Source organism: Thermobia domestica, chromosome 3, assembly GCF_964235325.1.
Source record: "Thermobia domestica chromosome 3, izTheDome1.hap1.1, whole genome shotgun sequence".
Classification (NCBI taxonomy): domain Eukaryota; kingdom Metazoa; phylum Arthropoda; class Insecta; order Zygentoma; family Lepismatidae; genus Thermobia; species Thermobia domestica.
In genome coordinates this window covers 100677234-100694105 of record NC_137456.1, presented here as the reverse complement: position 1 = coordinate 100694105, position 16872 = coordinate 100677234, and the positions used below count along the sequence as shown (strand labels likewise).

Below are 16872 nucleotides of genomic sequence, written 5' to 3'. Positions count from 1 at the left end.
ACTCAGTTCGCAACAAACGGTTTCCATCTTGTGGGCGGTGACGATAACCAAGCAAGCACAATTTGTGAATCAGACCACAAATAAATGTTGTCTATCTTGAACTGTAGAACAGGTAGAATTTTATGAAGCAAAGTTGCCAGTACCAATGCTGCACACAATTCTAGACGGGCTAATGTGATTTTCTTTATTGGTGCTACTCGTGATTTCGCACACAGCAATTGTGTTTTTGTTTGACCATTTTGATTCGTTGATCGTACGTAGATACATGCTCCATAAGCTGATTCGCTGCTGTCCGCAAACCCACATAGTTCAATACTGACCGGTTCTCCTTCCACTAAAACGAAACGATCGACTTGAATATCTTTAATGAATGCTAATTGCTGCTGCAAGTGTTGCCATCCTGCGTGAAGTTCTGGTGGTAGTTCATCATCCCACGTGATTGGTTCTAACCACAATCTTTGCAGAAAACACTTGTATGTGATTACTACTGGGCTTATCAAACCTAGTGGATCAAAGATAGTCGCCACCACAGACGCCACCTGTCGCTTGGTGATGCTACTTGAATTTGCAATGATGTCTGATGGCCGATGTTTAATGAAAAATTTGTCCTTGCCTGGATGCCAGGATAGACCTAATGTGTTGACGCCCTCCACATCTTGAAACTGGATGGGAAATTCAATTTCTCGATTTTCTGGCGGAATGGCTTCCAACAAAGCTGCACTATTTGAACACCATTTTCGTAAGTTGAATCCTCCCCCTTCAAGCAAAGAAATGAGTTCCGCTTGTAGCCTTAAGGCCTCCTCTGTGCTGCTCGCACCACTTGCGAGATCGTCCATGAAAAAATCTTCTTTTAATATTTTAGATGCCTGAGGGAACAGATGTGATTTCTCTTCCGCCAGCTGTTGTAAGCATCTTGTGGCTAAAAATGATGACGAAGCCATGCCATAGGTTACGGTCTGAAGCTCGAATATTCGAATTGGTTCTTCAGGTGATCTTCGCCATAGAATACGTTGCAATGATGTGTCATTGGGATGTACTCTAATGGCGCGATACATTTTCTCTACGTCAGCCGTAAACACTATAGGGTGGGCACGAAATCGCAATACAATGGAGAATAGATCTTGCTGCAACGTAGGCCCCACCATGAGAATATCATTTAGAGACTTGCCACATGTAGATTTAGCTGATGCATCGAACACTACACGGACCTTCGTTGTGGTACTGCTGGGTTTGAACACAGCGTGATGCGGTAGGTAAAAGGCTACTCCTTTGTTTTCTTCTCTTAACTGCGATTCTTGAATTTCTTTCATGTGTCCCAGTTGTTCGTATTCCTCTAGAAAATTTACATATGCCGTTTGTAGCTCGGGTTGACGCTTTAGCTTCCGCTCCAGTTGCTGTAGTCTAACTGTTGCTTGTTGAAATGAGTCACCAAGTACAGATCTGTCTTCACGCAATGGCAAACGAACCACAAATTTGCCGGTCTCGTCTCGCACAAAATTTTTCTGGAAATGCGCTTCACATGCTGACTCTTCGGTGGTCCGAGGGTTGGTGAACACTTCTTCCAGCTCCCAAAAACGACGAAGTTGATCGTGAAGATTGTCTTCGGTTCTGGTAAAGAATGACGTCACTGGACTGTTTCTGTGACATTCTGATGGGATGCTTCCTGCGATGACCCAACCCAGCTGTGTGTCTTGTAGAACCGGAAGCTCTTCTCCCAGCAACTTCCGTTCCGCTTTGAGTATCCTGAAGAATACTTCCGCGCCCAACAACAAGTCGATCTTCCCTGGAACGTTGAAAGTGGGATCCGCCAGTGCTATATTCTTCGGGATTTTCCAATTTTTACAGTCCACTCTTTCCGCCGGTAAATTTCCTGTGATGCGTGGCAACACTGAACAACTGATGTTTGCCTGGTATGACGTCACCATTGACTGTAGTGCGATGTCAACACAAAACCGTGCTTCTGACGCAGCATCGTTTATGCCTTGAATGGGCATGTGTCTTCTGTGCTTCTTGAGACGCAGACGCTGGACCAATGTCTCCGAAATGAAGTGGCTCTGGGATGCGCTGTCCAGAAGGCCCCGACATGTAATCCACTGTCCATTGCTGTCCTTAACCTTCACCATGGCCGTGGAGAGTAACACCTGTGACGTATGCAACCCTTTAAGTGTGCAATATGAACCCTGAACATTATCTTGTTCCTCTTGGGATCCATTGGGCGTGTTGCTGCTTCTGTTATTCTCTGTCTTTCTTCCCTCTGAAGAAGATAATTCACTTGATTGTTTATTATAATGCAACAATGTATTATGCTTTTTGCCGCATTTTTTGCACGAACTCGATTTGCATTCGCTTGCTCGATGATTTTCCCGCAGACAGTTAATACAGAGATTATTCTTGCGAACACACTCATTCTTTTGTTTGTCACTCGCTTTAATAAATAATTGGCATGCAAATATAGGATGAGCTTCCTTGCAAAACTGGCATGCACGAGAAACTGTGGACACATACGCCTTTGTATGATTGCCCTTAACACCCTTTGTTTGCGGTTGGTGTATTCTTGCCCCTTTTACTTCACTTGTGTTCGCAGTCATTGTTTCCAACCCTTGACATCTTTTTTCCAAAAATGACAGGAATTCGTCAAGCGTGGAAAATGGTGTTTCAATTTTGCGTAGTTCCCATGCCTTTCTACTGCTACTGTCTAATCGTGACACAAAATGTTGTATAAGAATTATATCTAATAGCTGACCATCTGTTTTGAGCGCTAGTAATGCGTTCATGTTGCTTGACGCGGTGTTTACAAACTCCCTGAGTTCTGCTGCGTTTTCTTTTTGCACCTGACGAATGTTAAGGATCTCTTGAATGTAGGATGCAGCTATTAGTGGTTTATTTGAGTACCTGTCTGACAGTAATTTCCATGCTACAGTGTAATTTGCTTCTGTAATGGGCAGATTTTGTACCAATTTTAGCGCTTCCCCTTTCAAAGATGATCTCAAATACTGCAGTTTTTGAATAGCGGCAATGTCTTTATTATTGTGTATGAGTGACCTGAATGTGTCTTCATAGGGAAGCCACTGTTTGTAATCCCCGTCAAAGTGAGGAATCTGAATCGCGGGCAACTTGATTTGTGTGTGTGTATTAGCTCTTGATGCGTCATGATCTGAAGACTGATTTTTGTGTTCCTGTTTCGACAGAAGCGTTTGTAATTGTGCCTTTACACCGAAATACAAGTTTTCGATTTCTACCCCTGTGTTGTCCGTATCATCCTCTTGTTCGATTTCAATGGCATCTTGTATTTCTTGCAGTTTTAACCACACCCTGTCCAGATGCTCCACCCGTGCTTTAATGTCTTCTACATTTTGTTGTGCTTCATCAAATTCATTTATAAATGTCTGTATGCGCGAAATTTTCCCTTTGTACGCAGCGCGTTGGCGTATCAGGCGTTGTGTCTCACTCATTTCTAAATTTGATTTAACAAGCAAGGAAAATACAGGATGAGCCAGATAAATACTTACTGACCTTTGGTTGCAAAGCTGTTGCCTAGATGCTGATCTGCTGCTGCAATCCTGGACCTCTTCTCTCCGATCTGGGTGTGATGTGGCACCACCGCACTGTCACCGACGCGCGGGAAATGTTCTACCCGACGCTCACGTACGCCGCCATGTTGTTTTTAATGTACTGAATGAATTTGTTCACACAACACTGTCCACACACTAACGAGTTCTCTCCACTCGCGTATCCGGCCCGGAGGACCAATGTTTGTTATGCTTGGTATGTCTGGTTGATTAGCAATAGTTGGAGGACCACTGTTAATTTATAACAGAACTGTATTTCCATAGGAGGTTCATCCACGGATACGCGAGTTGAATAATGATCGCATTCGCATTCAATAGTAATTTAATTTATCATATATATTTAGTAAGTGGAATAACAGATATACGTCAATTAAAGAAACATATGATTGTAGATTAATAAAGTTAACTAAATAATAGTTAATAAAGCTAACTTGAGTCTATTGTTTCACTTGATCGATTGTTTTTGTTTGTTTGTTTTATAATTGAAACACGAAATTGACGTGATAAACATACATTGGCACTATTGCTCTTGATGGCTGAATAAGCATATACGCTGATTGTTCTTGATACGCAATTGTTTGATAGATTGTTTGTCTATGTTAAATGCTAATTTCACGCACTACAAAAAAAACACTCGCGCACTGACTGACCATCTCTGCTCACTTCTGTTCCTCGCGACGAACCCTCTTCGCTTGGCGAGGACACTTCTTCTTCTTTCTCCCTTCCTTAACGGTTGTCTTTGGGGTGAAAGTTGGAAACAGGGACTGTTTACAAAAAATGCATTCCAATGCCATCTTTGGGTCAAGAAAACACACTATTTTGGAAGGGAAATAAGAAAATACTAACAATAATAATAATAATAATAATAATAATAATAATAATAATAATAATAATAATAATAATAATGAAACACGTGTCTTAAATATTTTAAATAAGAAGTCCATATACTCAACTTCATATTTCTAACCTTCAGAGATTCCGAGTTTTGAACATTTTAAGATAATTGCTCTTTCGCCCCTTCTCCGTGGAATTTCTAAAAATTCTTTCTTAGTGGTACCTTACATCTCAAATGCTATGCCATGTCACAATTTCAAGGTTTTAGTTCAAGCGGTCTGAGCTAGGCGCAAATCAGTCAGTCAATTACTCACTCACTCAGGACATCTTTTATATACTATTGAGATATATTAGAAAAATGAAATGAAATCTTTGAGCTTTACGTCCCACGGTTATGCTGGATAGGCTAAAGGAGACGGTGATGATAAAATAATGAATGGAACGGTGAAATGAAGAAAGTAGGAGGAAATAGGAGAACCCTGAGAAAACCTACGCACATGGTGTTTAAGATATATTAGAGAAAATGTTATCGGGATATCGAAAAAGTGATAGGCTATGACCGTCGTCTCATGTTTCGAGAACAGACATTGTTCTTATCTTCACGGCCAGTAAGTTTAGTTTCTAAACCTTAATTATAATGAATAATTCAAAACTTAATTTCAAACACGACTGAACTCCGTGAAGATATCTACAATAAAATATCGTTGTTCTCAATTTCTACTATAGGCCTTTGAATGACAAATAACAAGATCTAAAGAGGGTAATTGAAGGGAATTATGCCTATAGTAAAACATTACACATATTGCTGGTAAGTGAATTTAGAATATTTTGATTAAACTGTTGTGTAGAAGCGTAAAGTTTATTATCTTATCTCTAGTCTGATATCACCTAAATTTGAAAAGTGTTTCGTTTGAAGTGGCCATGTTTGAGCAGTAAAGATTGTGTAAAAGAAATATGTTTATCATAGGCACATTAATGTCTTCCCAACAAGTACATAATCGCTTATTTATCTCTCTCATTTGAAGTGTTTTCTCAAATTGGTTATTTGAACAAGTATTTTTTCCTCTTCGTAAGCTTCTTCCGATTAGCTCTGATTTTCTTTTTTTTTAATGATATTAATGCATCATTATGCACTAACAAGACTCCAAGGGGTATCTCATAGAACGGGTTTGTTTATCGGTAAATATGTCGACAGGTATCAGGGCAAAAACGGTAAGAGATATCGGAATGCAGCTTCTTGCAACCGATTCAGCATCCAAAGAATAAGTTCCATTTCCTCCGTTAACTTTCTATTCAGACCGGAAGTGGTTCAAATTATCCATTTCCGGTTTCAACACTTATACTATTGCCATAGAACAATAACGGTAATAGATAGCGGCAAACTGTTTCCTGCAAACCGATTCAGTCTCTCAATAGAGCAGATCGTCACAACCCGCAACACTCTTCAAAACCCGGCATTGAGAAAAACAATAAGAGATATCGAGATGCATTTTTTTTTTGCAATTGATTCAGCATGTTCAAGAATAGCGTCCATGTTCTCCGTTAACCGATTAATCAAACCAGAATGGTTCAAATCAACTATTTACAGTTTCAACTTGTATCGCCAGAGAACAACAATGGTATTAGATTAGCAACAAGCTGCTTTCTGCAAACGTATGTCTCAAGAGAACATACCATAACAACCCGTAACACTCGATCAAAACCGGAAGTAGTTGAAATTTACTACTACTCCAGGTGTAAATTATGATTTCCGTAGAGCGAAAACGGTTATAGAAATCGATATGCATTATTTTTGCAATGACTTGAGCTTCACAAGAGTAGGTTCTATACTACTTTCCGTTTCAATACTGATTTCCATAGAGCAAAAGAACAACATTATATTTTTTTTTTAACAGTTCACTCACCTTCCCAAGAATGGGTTTCGCCTTCTACATTAACACTCTATTTAAACCAAAAGTTGTTCAAATTAACGACTTCCGATTTAAATATTTATCACCATAGAATGAAAACGGTAATAATTATATAGTGACAAGTGGTTTTCTGCATTCGATTCAGGATCTCAAGAGAACATACCATCACAATCCGCAACACTACCAAAAACGGAAGTAGTTGAAATTTACTACTACTTCCGGTTTTAATATTGACTTCCGTAGAGAAAAAAACGGCAAGATATATCGAGATGCAGCTTCGTGCAATCGATTCTGCTTCCCAAGAGTAGGTTCTACATATATCCTCCTTTAACCATCTATTTATTCCAGAAGTGGTTGAAATTACGGATTTCTGGTTTCAACCTTTATCGCCATAAACAGAAACAATAAGACAAAGCGATTAATGCCTTTTTAATATAAATTCAGCGTCCGAAAAACATGTTTTATCTTTGATCTTATAAATTTATTGCAACCAGGAGTTATAGATGTATTACTTCGACTTTGATATTGAATTTTCAAAGTTTGGAAGTCTACTATAGTTTCACACCGTAAAACGAAACTAACTCATTTATTTATTTATTTATTTATTTATTTATTTATTTATTTATTTATTTATTTATTTATTTCAAACGTTCCACAGTTATGCTCTACAGGCTAAATTGTACGAATGATAATGAAAGTGAAAAGTTTTGAACACTGGCGCAAATCCCGGGGGAATGAGGGGGACATATCTCCCTCAATCTTGGAACTGAGGAACTGTTCCCCCAATGATCCGTTTTGAAATGTGTTTTTTGGGGAGAAATATGATGATTTATGTTCTACTGCCACTTCACCTACATCACCTGTAATATACAACAGGTTCACCTCAGAAATCAGATTCATCTACCGTAATATGAGTCTCATCTCTCCTCTCTTCAAGAATAAACTTCAAATCTGCCCATCTCCCGATGTTGAAGACAACTCTGCTTCCCCGATTCTCCACTTCATTGTTTTTCAACTTTATTGTTCAAATATTTTGAACATCGTTAAAAAAATATATATAGCAGGTCTTACCCGTCCCCCCTCCAAATGTTGAAGACAGAATTGCGCCGCTGGTTATGAAAGGAACTCATGGAATGGGAATGTGGGAGAAGCCCAAAGAAAACCCATGAAGAAGATACGCGTATTGTCTACCAGAACCTCACATGGCCTGTGATCGAACCAGTGGAACTTTGCACCAGAGACGAGCGCTCTACCGCTAAGCCACCATACCCCTTTAATAATATTTAAAAGAATACGCTTATTAAAACATGCTCAACTTTAAACTATGCAGAAATGGAGATACTGATATTTGATATATTACACCTCTACTGGTTATTTCTTTGTAAGAAATTAAATCTTTAGTTTTAAATCTCTCGATTAGTCTATGAGAGGCTGATCCTGTAGACTTAAGGAAACTTAAGGAGATTAATGAAAGTGAATGATTCATTTCCCGTAACACATTAACAGCTAACATTTACAGATAAAAATCACGTCCACCATGTCGAAATGTAGCTCGCATTTAGCCTAACTTTCATTGCGCCTAACAATCTCATCAATAAGGAAGCAACCCTATAGTAGTTCTGACAGTATTTCTATACCTGTACTTATGCATACATAGGTGATTTCCAAAGTGAAAGTTTTTTGTTAACTAAACACAGATTCATCAATCAAATCGATTAACTATTTTGTACAGATACGTTTATTTCAAATTTAGAAACAAATAACATATATTAAAGAAATCATTACAGACATATTCAGTGTTTCTTTCAGAAAAAATATTCAGGGAGGGTGTACTTAGTATTCGGAGGGGCACATATTATTTTCGCACTGTATTATTCTTTTTATTATTATATTATAGACATATTATTTTATAGACGCACTCTCAGAGCTCCGAGGGGGCACTGTCCCCCCAAAACATGTCTGGATGAAATACTGCACATATTATTTACTTGCCAGAATGAACAACTAAGTGATGCATCAAAGTGAATATGTGTAAGTTAACAGTATGAATATGTGTTTAATAAACATAACAACCTTTCTGCAACAGACATTGCCATAGTCAGCCTTTGACAAAAAGACTCTGTGACACAACATACTTATGAAACAAGAAACGCACTTGTTTTTCATGTAAATATGATGTGATTTTCTATCTGTGATTCAGATGTGATTTTTATCTGTGAATGGCAGCTGAAAAAAGCGTTAGACAAAATGGAAAGACACCTGATTAACGATAGGCAGGTATTAAAGGAAGAAAATGCATACTAAAAAAAAAAAAAAAAAAAAAAAAAAAAAAATACACGGAGCAAATATGGTATAAAGTTCGAAATAAATCTTTAAAAATTAAGATGCGCAAAATACCCGAGCATATTTGGTACCATTACGTATCAAACTGCATGTTCAGTGGCAAGGACACGTGAATCCATTATTACAGTGGACACATACGTAGTAGTTATTTAATTCATATCTTATTTTAAACTGTTAAGTAATCATGTATTGATAGAATTAAGCAGTTTCATACAGTCGTAACGATATAAAAAAATAAGTACATCAAATTCCAATCACAGAAATAAATCCAATAAAAAAAATATACAGCCCACGTTCTCTGAATACACAATATAACATCCAGTTACGAAATGAAAGGAAAAATAACCGTGATGTTGAAACAATATCATCTTATATTGAAGGCTTTTAAGAAGTTAAAAAAGAAAAAACAAAAACATTATTTTCTCTGTCTTCTATACAATTGACACACCTTTGGCAAATTCTCTCCTTTGGATGTCTCAACATAGACACATTCTTCTCAGAAACAATCAGATCTTTCATCACTTCAAATAGAATAGAATGAACGTAATCTTCAATGGGAATACAGAAACGCTTTCGTAACATTTCTCCTCTGTCCAATTGTTTCCCTTGTTTTCCTGCTTTCAATACCAAAAACAGGGATTCTCAACGTTTTCAAGGTGTGCAAACAATTTCATAATCCAGCTAAGTACACAAGTACCACAAAACTAACAATAATAAAATCTTGATAACTCAAGTAAATAAATATACATGTATTTAAAAAAAAAAGTTTTGCACTATTTCTTTCTTTTTTAACGCTACTTTTTGTATTACATTCTTAGATATTCAATTAGATTTTCCACTTTTTAATTATCTCCAACGTTATGCTACTCTTCCCTATTTTTCGGACAATTTCTCACTGATTTTCTATTCCATCAATTTATCATCTTTTGCAAGACCCATTTCAAAAGTATTAAAACGTTTTCCATACTTTCTTCGCAGTGTATGCTTCTGCATCGACGATACAATATTTTAGATGAAACGTTTGAATTGGGCCGACAATGCTATTAAGTCTGTAGGCAGTAAGTAAGTAATGATGTGTGGAGGCAGTAAGTAGGTAATGATGTGTGGACGGAAGTACCATTACCCCTCCTTACGTATGAGAAAGACATTATGGATGGTGGAAGGTATTGCTTAAGCAGTGGTACGCATAGGAAGTAATGATGAATAGTATGCAATTACATTACCCATAAGTATCATGTAAGCAACAACTCACAGTTTAGAACATCATTACATTGCCATTACACTTTAATAATAAGTAGGGCTGCATTATCATTACACTTACGTAAAGTTTTAAGGAGTGACGGATGAGTTACGCTCGAATGTTATGACACAATGACGGATGGGCTAAAATGCCATTACATTTTAAGTAACGAGTTAAAGAAAGCAGATGGGTTGGAATCCCATTACACTAAAGTAATGAGTTATAGAATAACAAATGGGCTAGAATGCCATTACACTTAGTATGACGGATGTGTTAGAATGCCACTAAAAACACTAAAGTAATGAATAGGTGATGGTGGATAAGGATCAAATTACGTGAACGATACCATTCAAAATTATGTCAGGCGGGCACGCGGCTCAGTGGTAGACCTATTACCTCTGATATGTGGAGTCCCTGTTTTGATCCCCGGCCACGTAAGTTTGTGGTGGACAACACTATGTTCGTGGGTTATCTCGAGGTACATTCTCATTCCACCAATTCTTCCATCACAATTCACTTGCTTGCAATCATCCATCTTCCTTAGCCTAAAGGGCATAATCGTGAGACGTCCAGCTGAAGGATTTAATTTCATTTTCTCAAAATTAACTGGTTATCTTACGTTAAGCTAGGTTCAGCCCCTCCTCTACAAATATATAACACATTTTCATATACATCCATTACCACCACAATCAACAATAATTATTGTCAATTCACTGCTGATTGAATGTGTCTTTTTTTACACCCATTTATCTTCATAGTTCTTTTTTATGTTGTTCTGCAGTACTTCTTCATTTTGTCTTGTGTGGAGACCCTCGCTCTCGCTCCTCGATGTCCAGTCAAGTATTGCTAGTGTACACCAATCAACATTTCCTCTTATAACACGTCTGATCATCAGGCCCGCAACCAGCTACAGAGGTTTGGGGGGAACTTGAATATGTTAGGGGGGGCCAAGTCATTAAACATTCTCTTACCAATAGCTAAATTGTGATTTTTTTTTTGTATTAATAATAGCATTTTGTGGTAAGGTCTGGAAGGGCCACAAAAAGTTTTGGGGGACCAGGCCCCCCCTAATACCCCTCTGGTTGCGGACCTGCTGGTCATTTCGTTGCCTTTATTTTCACGGCAGTTTCTGCCACTCTTGTCACCTTTCTATTTGTTCGCGAGTAATTCTTAATATGCGCCACCTCTCCATGTTTTATCTGTAGGTAGCATCCTCGGTGTCTACGTACGACACAAGATGATACGAGAAATAAGGTTTCCTCATCTTGTAAATTTGTACAAGTCTCATTTCGATTCTTGGAAACCTTTATCGTCTCATCTCGAAATCTTTCTCGTTCAATTTCGAAAATTTATGTGCACAAAGTATATATATATATATATATATATATATATATATATATATATATATATCCTGATTTTGTCTTAATTTCATCTAGAAATTATCGAAAACCCTGCGTCACGAGAGGTCTGCGAAGGGTATGGTATAACAATATTGAAACCATATTTATTATTGGAATATATATTAGTGTAATGAATTGCGTACCTTTAAAACGTTGATAAATGATCTTCATTATGTTCATAAGTTATAGTCACTTTGTCAATCTAAGATTTTTATACTATGATCATATAACAATAAAACTGAATTTGAGGTCTAACTAATGTTGCCCAGCAGATTCGACAAATTTCCCATCTCGTAGGAAACACTAGTTTTTATAATATAGGATGTTTCAAAACAACACCGACAACGCTTGGGAGGTAATTCCTAACACCAAGTATAGACCAACATGAGTATAGGTAGTTGGTAAGCACTTCAAATTATATGCCCGTAGCCAAACTCTCATATAGCCTCGCTGCTGAAAGGAGTATTAAACTCAACCCAAACTCCCTCTATAAAAATTGTTGAGAAAGTACCGCAGGATTCTGAAACATTGATATTTGGATAGGGCACATACTAGTTTCTAAGTGAAGTCTTGAAGCGACTACGGTAGGTCCCATAGTATGGGAGCTATGGATCTTCAATGTTCATTTTTTCATGTTTTCGGCAACCTATAACTCTGAAAGGAAGCATTTGCGCACCCCGGTTGGTCTGTACTTTTTGTCTTGTCTTGGTGTCAGGAATCACCTTTCAAACGGTATCAGTATTGTTTTGAAACACCCTGTATATAATAATGTACATAGGTACATAAGTCTATTTTAAATTTACTATACTTAGTATACATAATATGAAGAATGTGCCGATAGTGTTAACGCTAAAACAAAGTGGTTAAATTTGCCCAGCTTTATAGGAATACAACACTTTGCTTTTTACAAGGCTTCAATAAAGAAGGATCAAAACTCGCAATTTGAAAGCTAATATTAGGCTATAATACAGAGGAGTTAAATTCAATAGTTTTCCAAAAGCAGTCATTAAGCACTATAAGCAACCAGAAGACGTAAAATTAACTCATTTAAAAATTCATTCTACAGCATATATATTTAAGAATAGGATAAGACGACACCTAGTTTACCGGATTAACTCAAGTCGTCGTTATAAGACGAGAACTCTTTCTTGCAAAAAGCGGAAAGATCTCTCTCTCTCTCTCTGTCTGTCTTCATAAAGAGAAGTGAAGGCAGTTCGTGATAAATTTACAACAAGCCAACTAAAGTCAATTAAAAGATAGACGGAGAACACTCCGAGAAGATTAAAAAACAAAATATACCTTCAATAACTCCTTCCACTCCATCCTTGCTACTGACGTGCTGTTCTGTCTTCCTTGTTTTGAGTTTCTTTAATGGATAGGCTAAGGCTACGGTATACAAATAGATTAAGTATTTTGTTAAACGTGAAAACTTTTTACGTAACGGATTAATGAAGAAAGAATGGCAAAATCAGGAAAGAAAATTATCTCACAGGAACTTCAAAATGGAGAAGTTTAATCTTTATATTCAGAAGCGTTAACCCTTTAATGCACAAATGCAAATCATCACTTTTAATAACGTTACGTAACGTCTACTTCGTGGCCTTAGATTTTTATTCTTCACGTTTAGCAACAACACGTGCTTCAACTCACATGATAATGCGTCAAAATGGGAACAAAGTGTCACAGAGGTAATTAAATCAATAGCATAATTTCTATTGGAAATGCAACCGTGTAACGTGGATTCCTGTCACCACGGAGTCGCAGTGGCTCAGTGGCAGAGCGTTCGCCTCTGGTGCATCCCAGCTCGAGGCAAGAGAGCTTTGTGGTGGACAAACAACGTGTGTATGGGTTTTCTCGGGTTCTCCCGTTTCCTCCCACTTTCTTCATTCCACATTTCATTCACTTCTCTTCATCACCGTATCCTTTAGCCTAGCCAGTATAACCGTGGAACGTACAACTCAAACATTTCATTTCGAGGTTACACAAATATTAATCCTTGAACTTAAATATGGTTACGACCTATTCATGTGGATTAGCAGTAGTGCTTGTACTGTCTAAAGAGTAACAACTGTCTGTAGTTTATATACTGCATTCATGTTAATTAGTTACATACTGTATTAATTCTTTAAATATTTAATTACAACCTTAATTACATTTAATATGGTACTTGTCTCTTAAAAATAAATAGCAAAGCATGTTCATGTTCTCCACAATCATTTTCAAATAAAGCCAAGTAAGTAGGCAGAAAGGAAACGGAACGGAACGGCGATGTATTAACTAGTTAGAATTAGAGTTACTAACAGATTGAGGTGATTCTGGAGGGCCGCGGTGACTCAGTGGTAGACCGTTTACCTCTGGTGCACGAGGCCCTTGGTTCGATTCCAGCTCGTGCCTAGTGAACTTTGTGGTGGAGAAACAGCATGTGTGTGGATTTTCTCAAGGTTCTTCCGGTTTCTCCCACTTTCTTCATTGCACCATTTCATTCCTTTCTCATTATCACCGTCTCCTTTAGCCTATCCGTGGGACGTAAAACTTAAAAGAGGTGATTCTGTATTATAAGTAGATAGAGCAAACAGCGATATCTATCAGCGTCAGACAGGTAAGCGATATCGCAGGTAGTGACATCTATTTAGCCTGAATGTTTATTATCAAGAATTAATAATTATTATTTCCTTTTATAATAAGGTTGCCTTTTATAATAAGGATAATAGCGTTATTTTTCGGGACCAAATCAATCTTTCGTTAAATGCAGGAACGTAAAATAAGGATTATAATGTAAATTGTTTTCCCAAAATAACTTGAATGTGTCGCTCTGTGTAACTACATTACATACCATGACCTTGCTTCCTCTTTTTTATATCATGCGTCATGTCTTAATTTATTTATATACATACATACATACATACACCAAGTAAATGAAATAATGATTTCGAATCCTGTCTAATATATGCACCTGCTTACTCATAGTACCTCGCACCTGGTACATGGAAAAAGAAGAAGAAGAAAAGGAAGAAGAAAAATCTAGTTGATTTATGATGCTGACAATTCTTTACACAGTTTCTCTCTCTTCTTTTTTCTCTTCTGTCTTCTTCGCTGACGCATCCAAATATTTTTTTTCCTTCTTAAATCTAGTATACCCCTTTTACGTTCCCATCATCATTAAAAAAAAAAAAAAAAAAAAAAAAAAAAAAAAACGCAAGTGTTGCCAACGTAAGTACCAGTATACTAGGTCATAAAGTGTTTTTACCTCGACACTTCCATTATCAATAAACTTCTCTTCATGCGATCCAATCTCACACATGTATGCTTCAGTGACTTTAAAAAAAAAAAAAAAAAAATCCTTCGGCTGCGCTCGATACATACATCTATACCACATACAAAAACATTTACGTTTCATTTTAAGTCCAACAGCCAACCAAGTTGTGAACTAACAACTGACTCTTGTTTGCCTACTACAAGTCTTGAAGAAGCGTAGGTGTATAGTTAGAAAAATACAAGAAGAAGAAGAAGAAGAATGTGTATATACGTAGAAAGAAGGTTGAGGTGAAGAAACGCGGGGAGACGGGAAGATTGAACAAGATCATATATTATTATGTGATTTAAAAAAAAATACAAAAAAGGCTCAATTTCGCGCAAAAATTTCGTGCTCTTGCGTAGGCTGCGAAACAACATTCCTCTGAAGTTTTGCTTCTTGCTATTATAAATTCTTTCATTCTCCTTTTCGGTATAAAATAGAAAAGTACGTAGATACTAGTAATAATGATAATAGAAACTATTTGCGTGTGCGTGTCCGAAGAAAATTCATAAAGATCATTATAAACTAAATAAGTAGAAACAAGAGAAGGCGATCATTCCTCTCCCCTTCTTCCGAATCTTTAACACTCCAAAATATTTTACTTTTTTTTTTTTTTAATGAAATAATACATGAGTGATGAGCTATTTACTTCATCATGCCTATTTAGGGGGCTTATAGTAAAGCACAGAGCAGGGCTGGATCAACCCATCTGGAGGCCCGGAGCTAGAAAAAATATGTGGCCCCTGCTGACTTCACCTAATACATTTCTATGAAAGTATAGTAGGAAAGTTACGGGAATATGTTTCATGCTTTTCATCGTATTTTATTTTATGATGATGATTTTATCTTGATTTTAGATGGCCAGTCGAGATTTTGATCAGAGTGGGGGCTCCTGTCTACATGGAGGCCCGGGGCTATAGCCGCCCTAAGCCCCCCCTTAATCCGGCCCTGGCGAGGAGTAAGTAGAAGAAGAACACAACTTATCGACGATTTGAAAAATAAAAAGGAAATATTGAGAGTTATAGGCCGAGGCTGAAGATCGAGAAACGTGGAAGGAACACTTCCAGGCCTGAATCTAAGAAAGAAAATTTACTAGTCCCAAGTCCTGACAACAGGCAGGCAAAATAATATTACGTACAGTATAAAATGCAAATAACTTGCTTAATGGTAAAAACTAATACTAATTTGCCTACTAGTGTTTTTCTAAATATCACATATAAATAATTTGTCGACTAGATATATGATATGCAGGGCCGGCAAGTTTCGAGGGGTGGCAAAATCATAAGTATATTATTTAAAATAAATATTTCTTGTTGGAAACAGACTTCATGATGATGGTAGTTAAATTTACTAAGCTAACTTTCCATTTGAATACCACATTCATAAATCATGTTTAGGTCGCATTAGTTTAAGGTCATACGGACAGTGCTAAAGCAAATAAATCCCAGCGTAAATAGCTTGATTGTTGTCAAATTCAAGAACTCAATTTTCTAACACTATTTCTATTTAGTTAGTTACCACAGTGATATTTTTATGTAGGTGGACAATTTTGCCCCCTCCCGTGGCAAAATCTGAAACGATGCTTTTGGAATGAATACACAATAAAACAGGGGGCAAAGGGAAGAAAGGAAAATTAGAAAGCTTTCGTACCAGACAAGGGCGCTCTAGGATAGAGGTATAATGGAAGGAAAAGAAGTACTTTCATTTTCGGGGGAATAATAATAATAATCTAAGTAAGGGAATAGTTAAAAAAAAAAAGATAAAGAAACGATGTAGAAAGAGGAAGAGACGGATATTTATGCATTAACCAATTAAGAATTTTTTCAAGACAGAAAAAATAGATTAGTGCTGTAGTACAGGGTGATCCGGAAGTAGGCGTACCCCTAATTGATGTTTCCTGAAGGCAAAGATAATGGGCATTCTTACCTGAATGTGCTTAATGAGTGGTTGGTGCCTCAACTGGAAGAAAATAGTATCAAAGACACTGTTGTGATACCGCAGGATGGAACACCAGCGCACTTCGCGATTCACGTACGCAACTACCTGAATCAGACGGTTCCTGGCCGCTAGATTAAAAGAAGTTGTTCATCTTCACCAGCTTCCTTTGCCTGGCTTCCAAGAAGTTCCGATCTGTCGACACCAGACAATGCTCTCTGGGGTTTCATAAAGCAACAAGTAAGAAACACATGATATCACACAACGCAGGAATTACGAGCAGCTGTGGAACACACCTTCACCCTCGTGACTCCGGAGTATCTCCGCAAAACATCTGCGAGAACTT

The 16872-nt window shown here is 37.3% G+C and overlaps 2 protein-coding genes across 3 annotated transcripts in view; both read right to left on the bottom strand.

The window, feature by feature from the left end:
• Positions 1 to 16872, bottom strand: part of LOC145680629 (receptor-type guanylate cyclase Gyc76C-like) — a 777573-nt gene that overhangs the window by 318514 nt on the left and 442187 nt on the right. The gene's annotated exons all lie outside the window — the stretch shown is intronic.
• On the bottom strand, positions 3 to 3452 carry LOC145681891 (uncharacterized). The gene has a single exon (XM_081753494.1). The coding sequence runs from the start codon at positions 3450 to 3452 to the stop codon at positions 3 to 5; it is 3450 nt and encodes a 1149-aa protein (XP_081609620.1).

Bases quoted from the DNA above. Each gene is read 5' to 3' on its own strand.
- LOC145681891 (XM_081753494.1), bottom strand. From the start codon at position 3,452: ATGAGTGAGACACAACGCCTGATACGCCAACGCGCTGCGTACAAAGGG.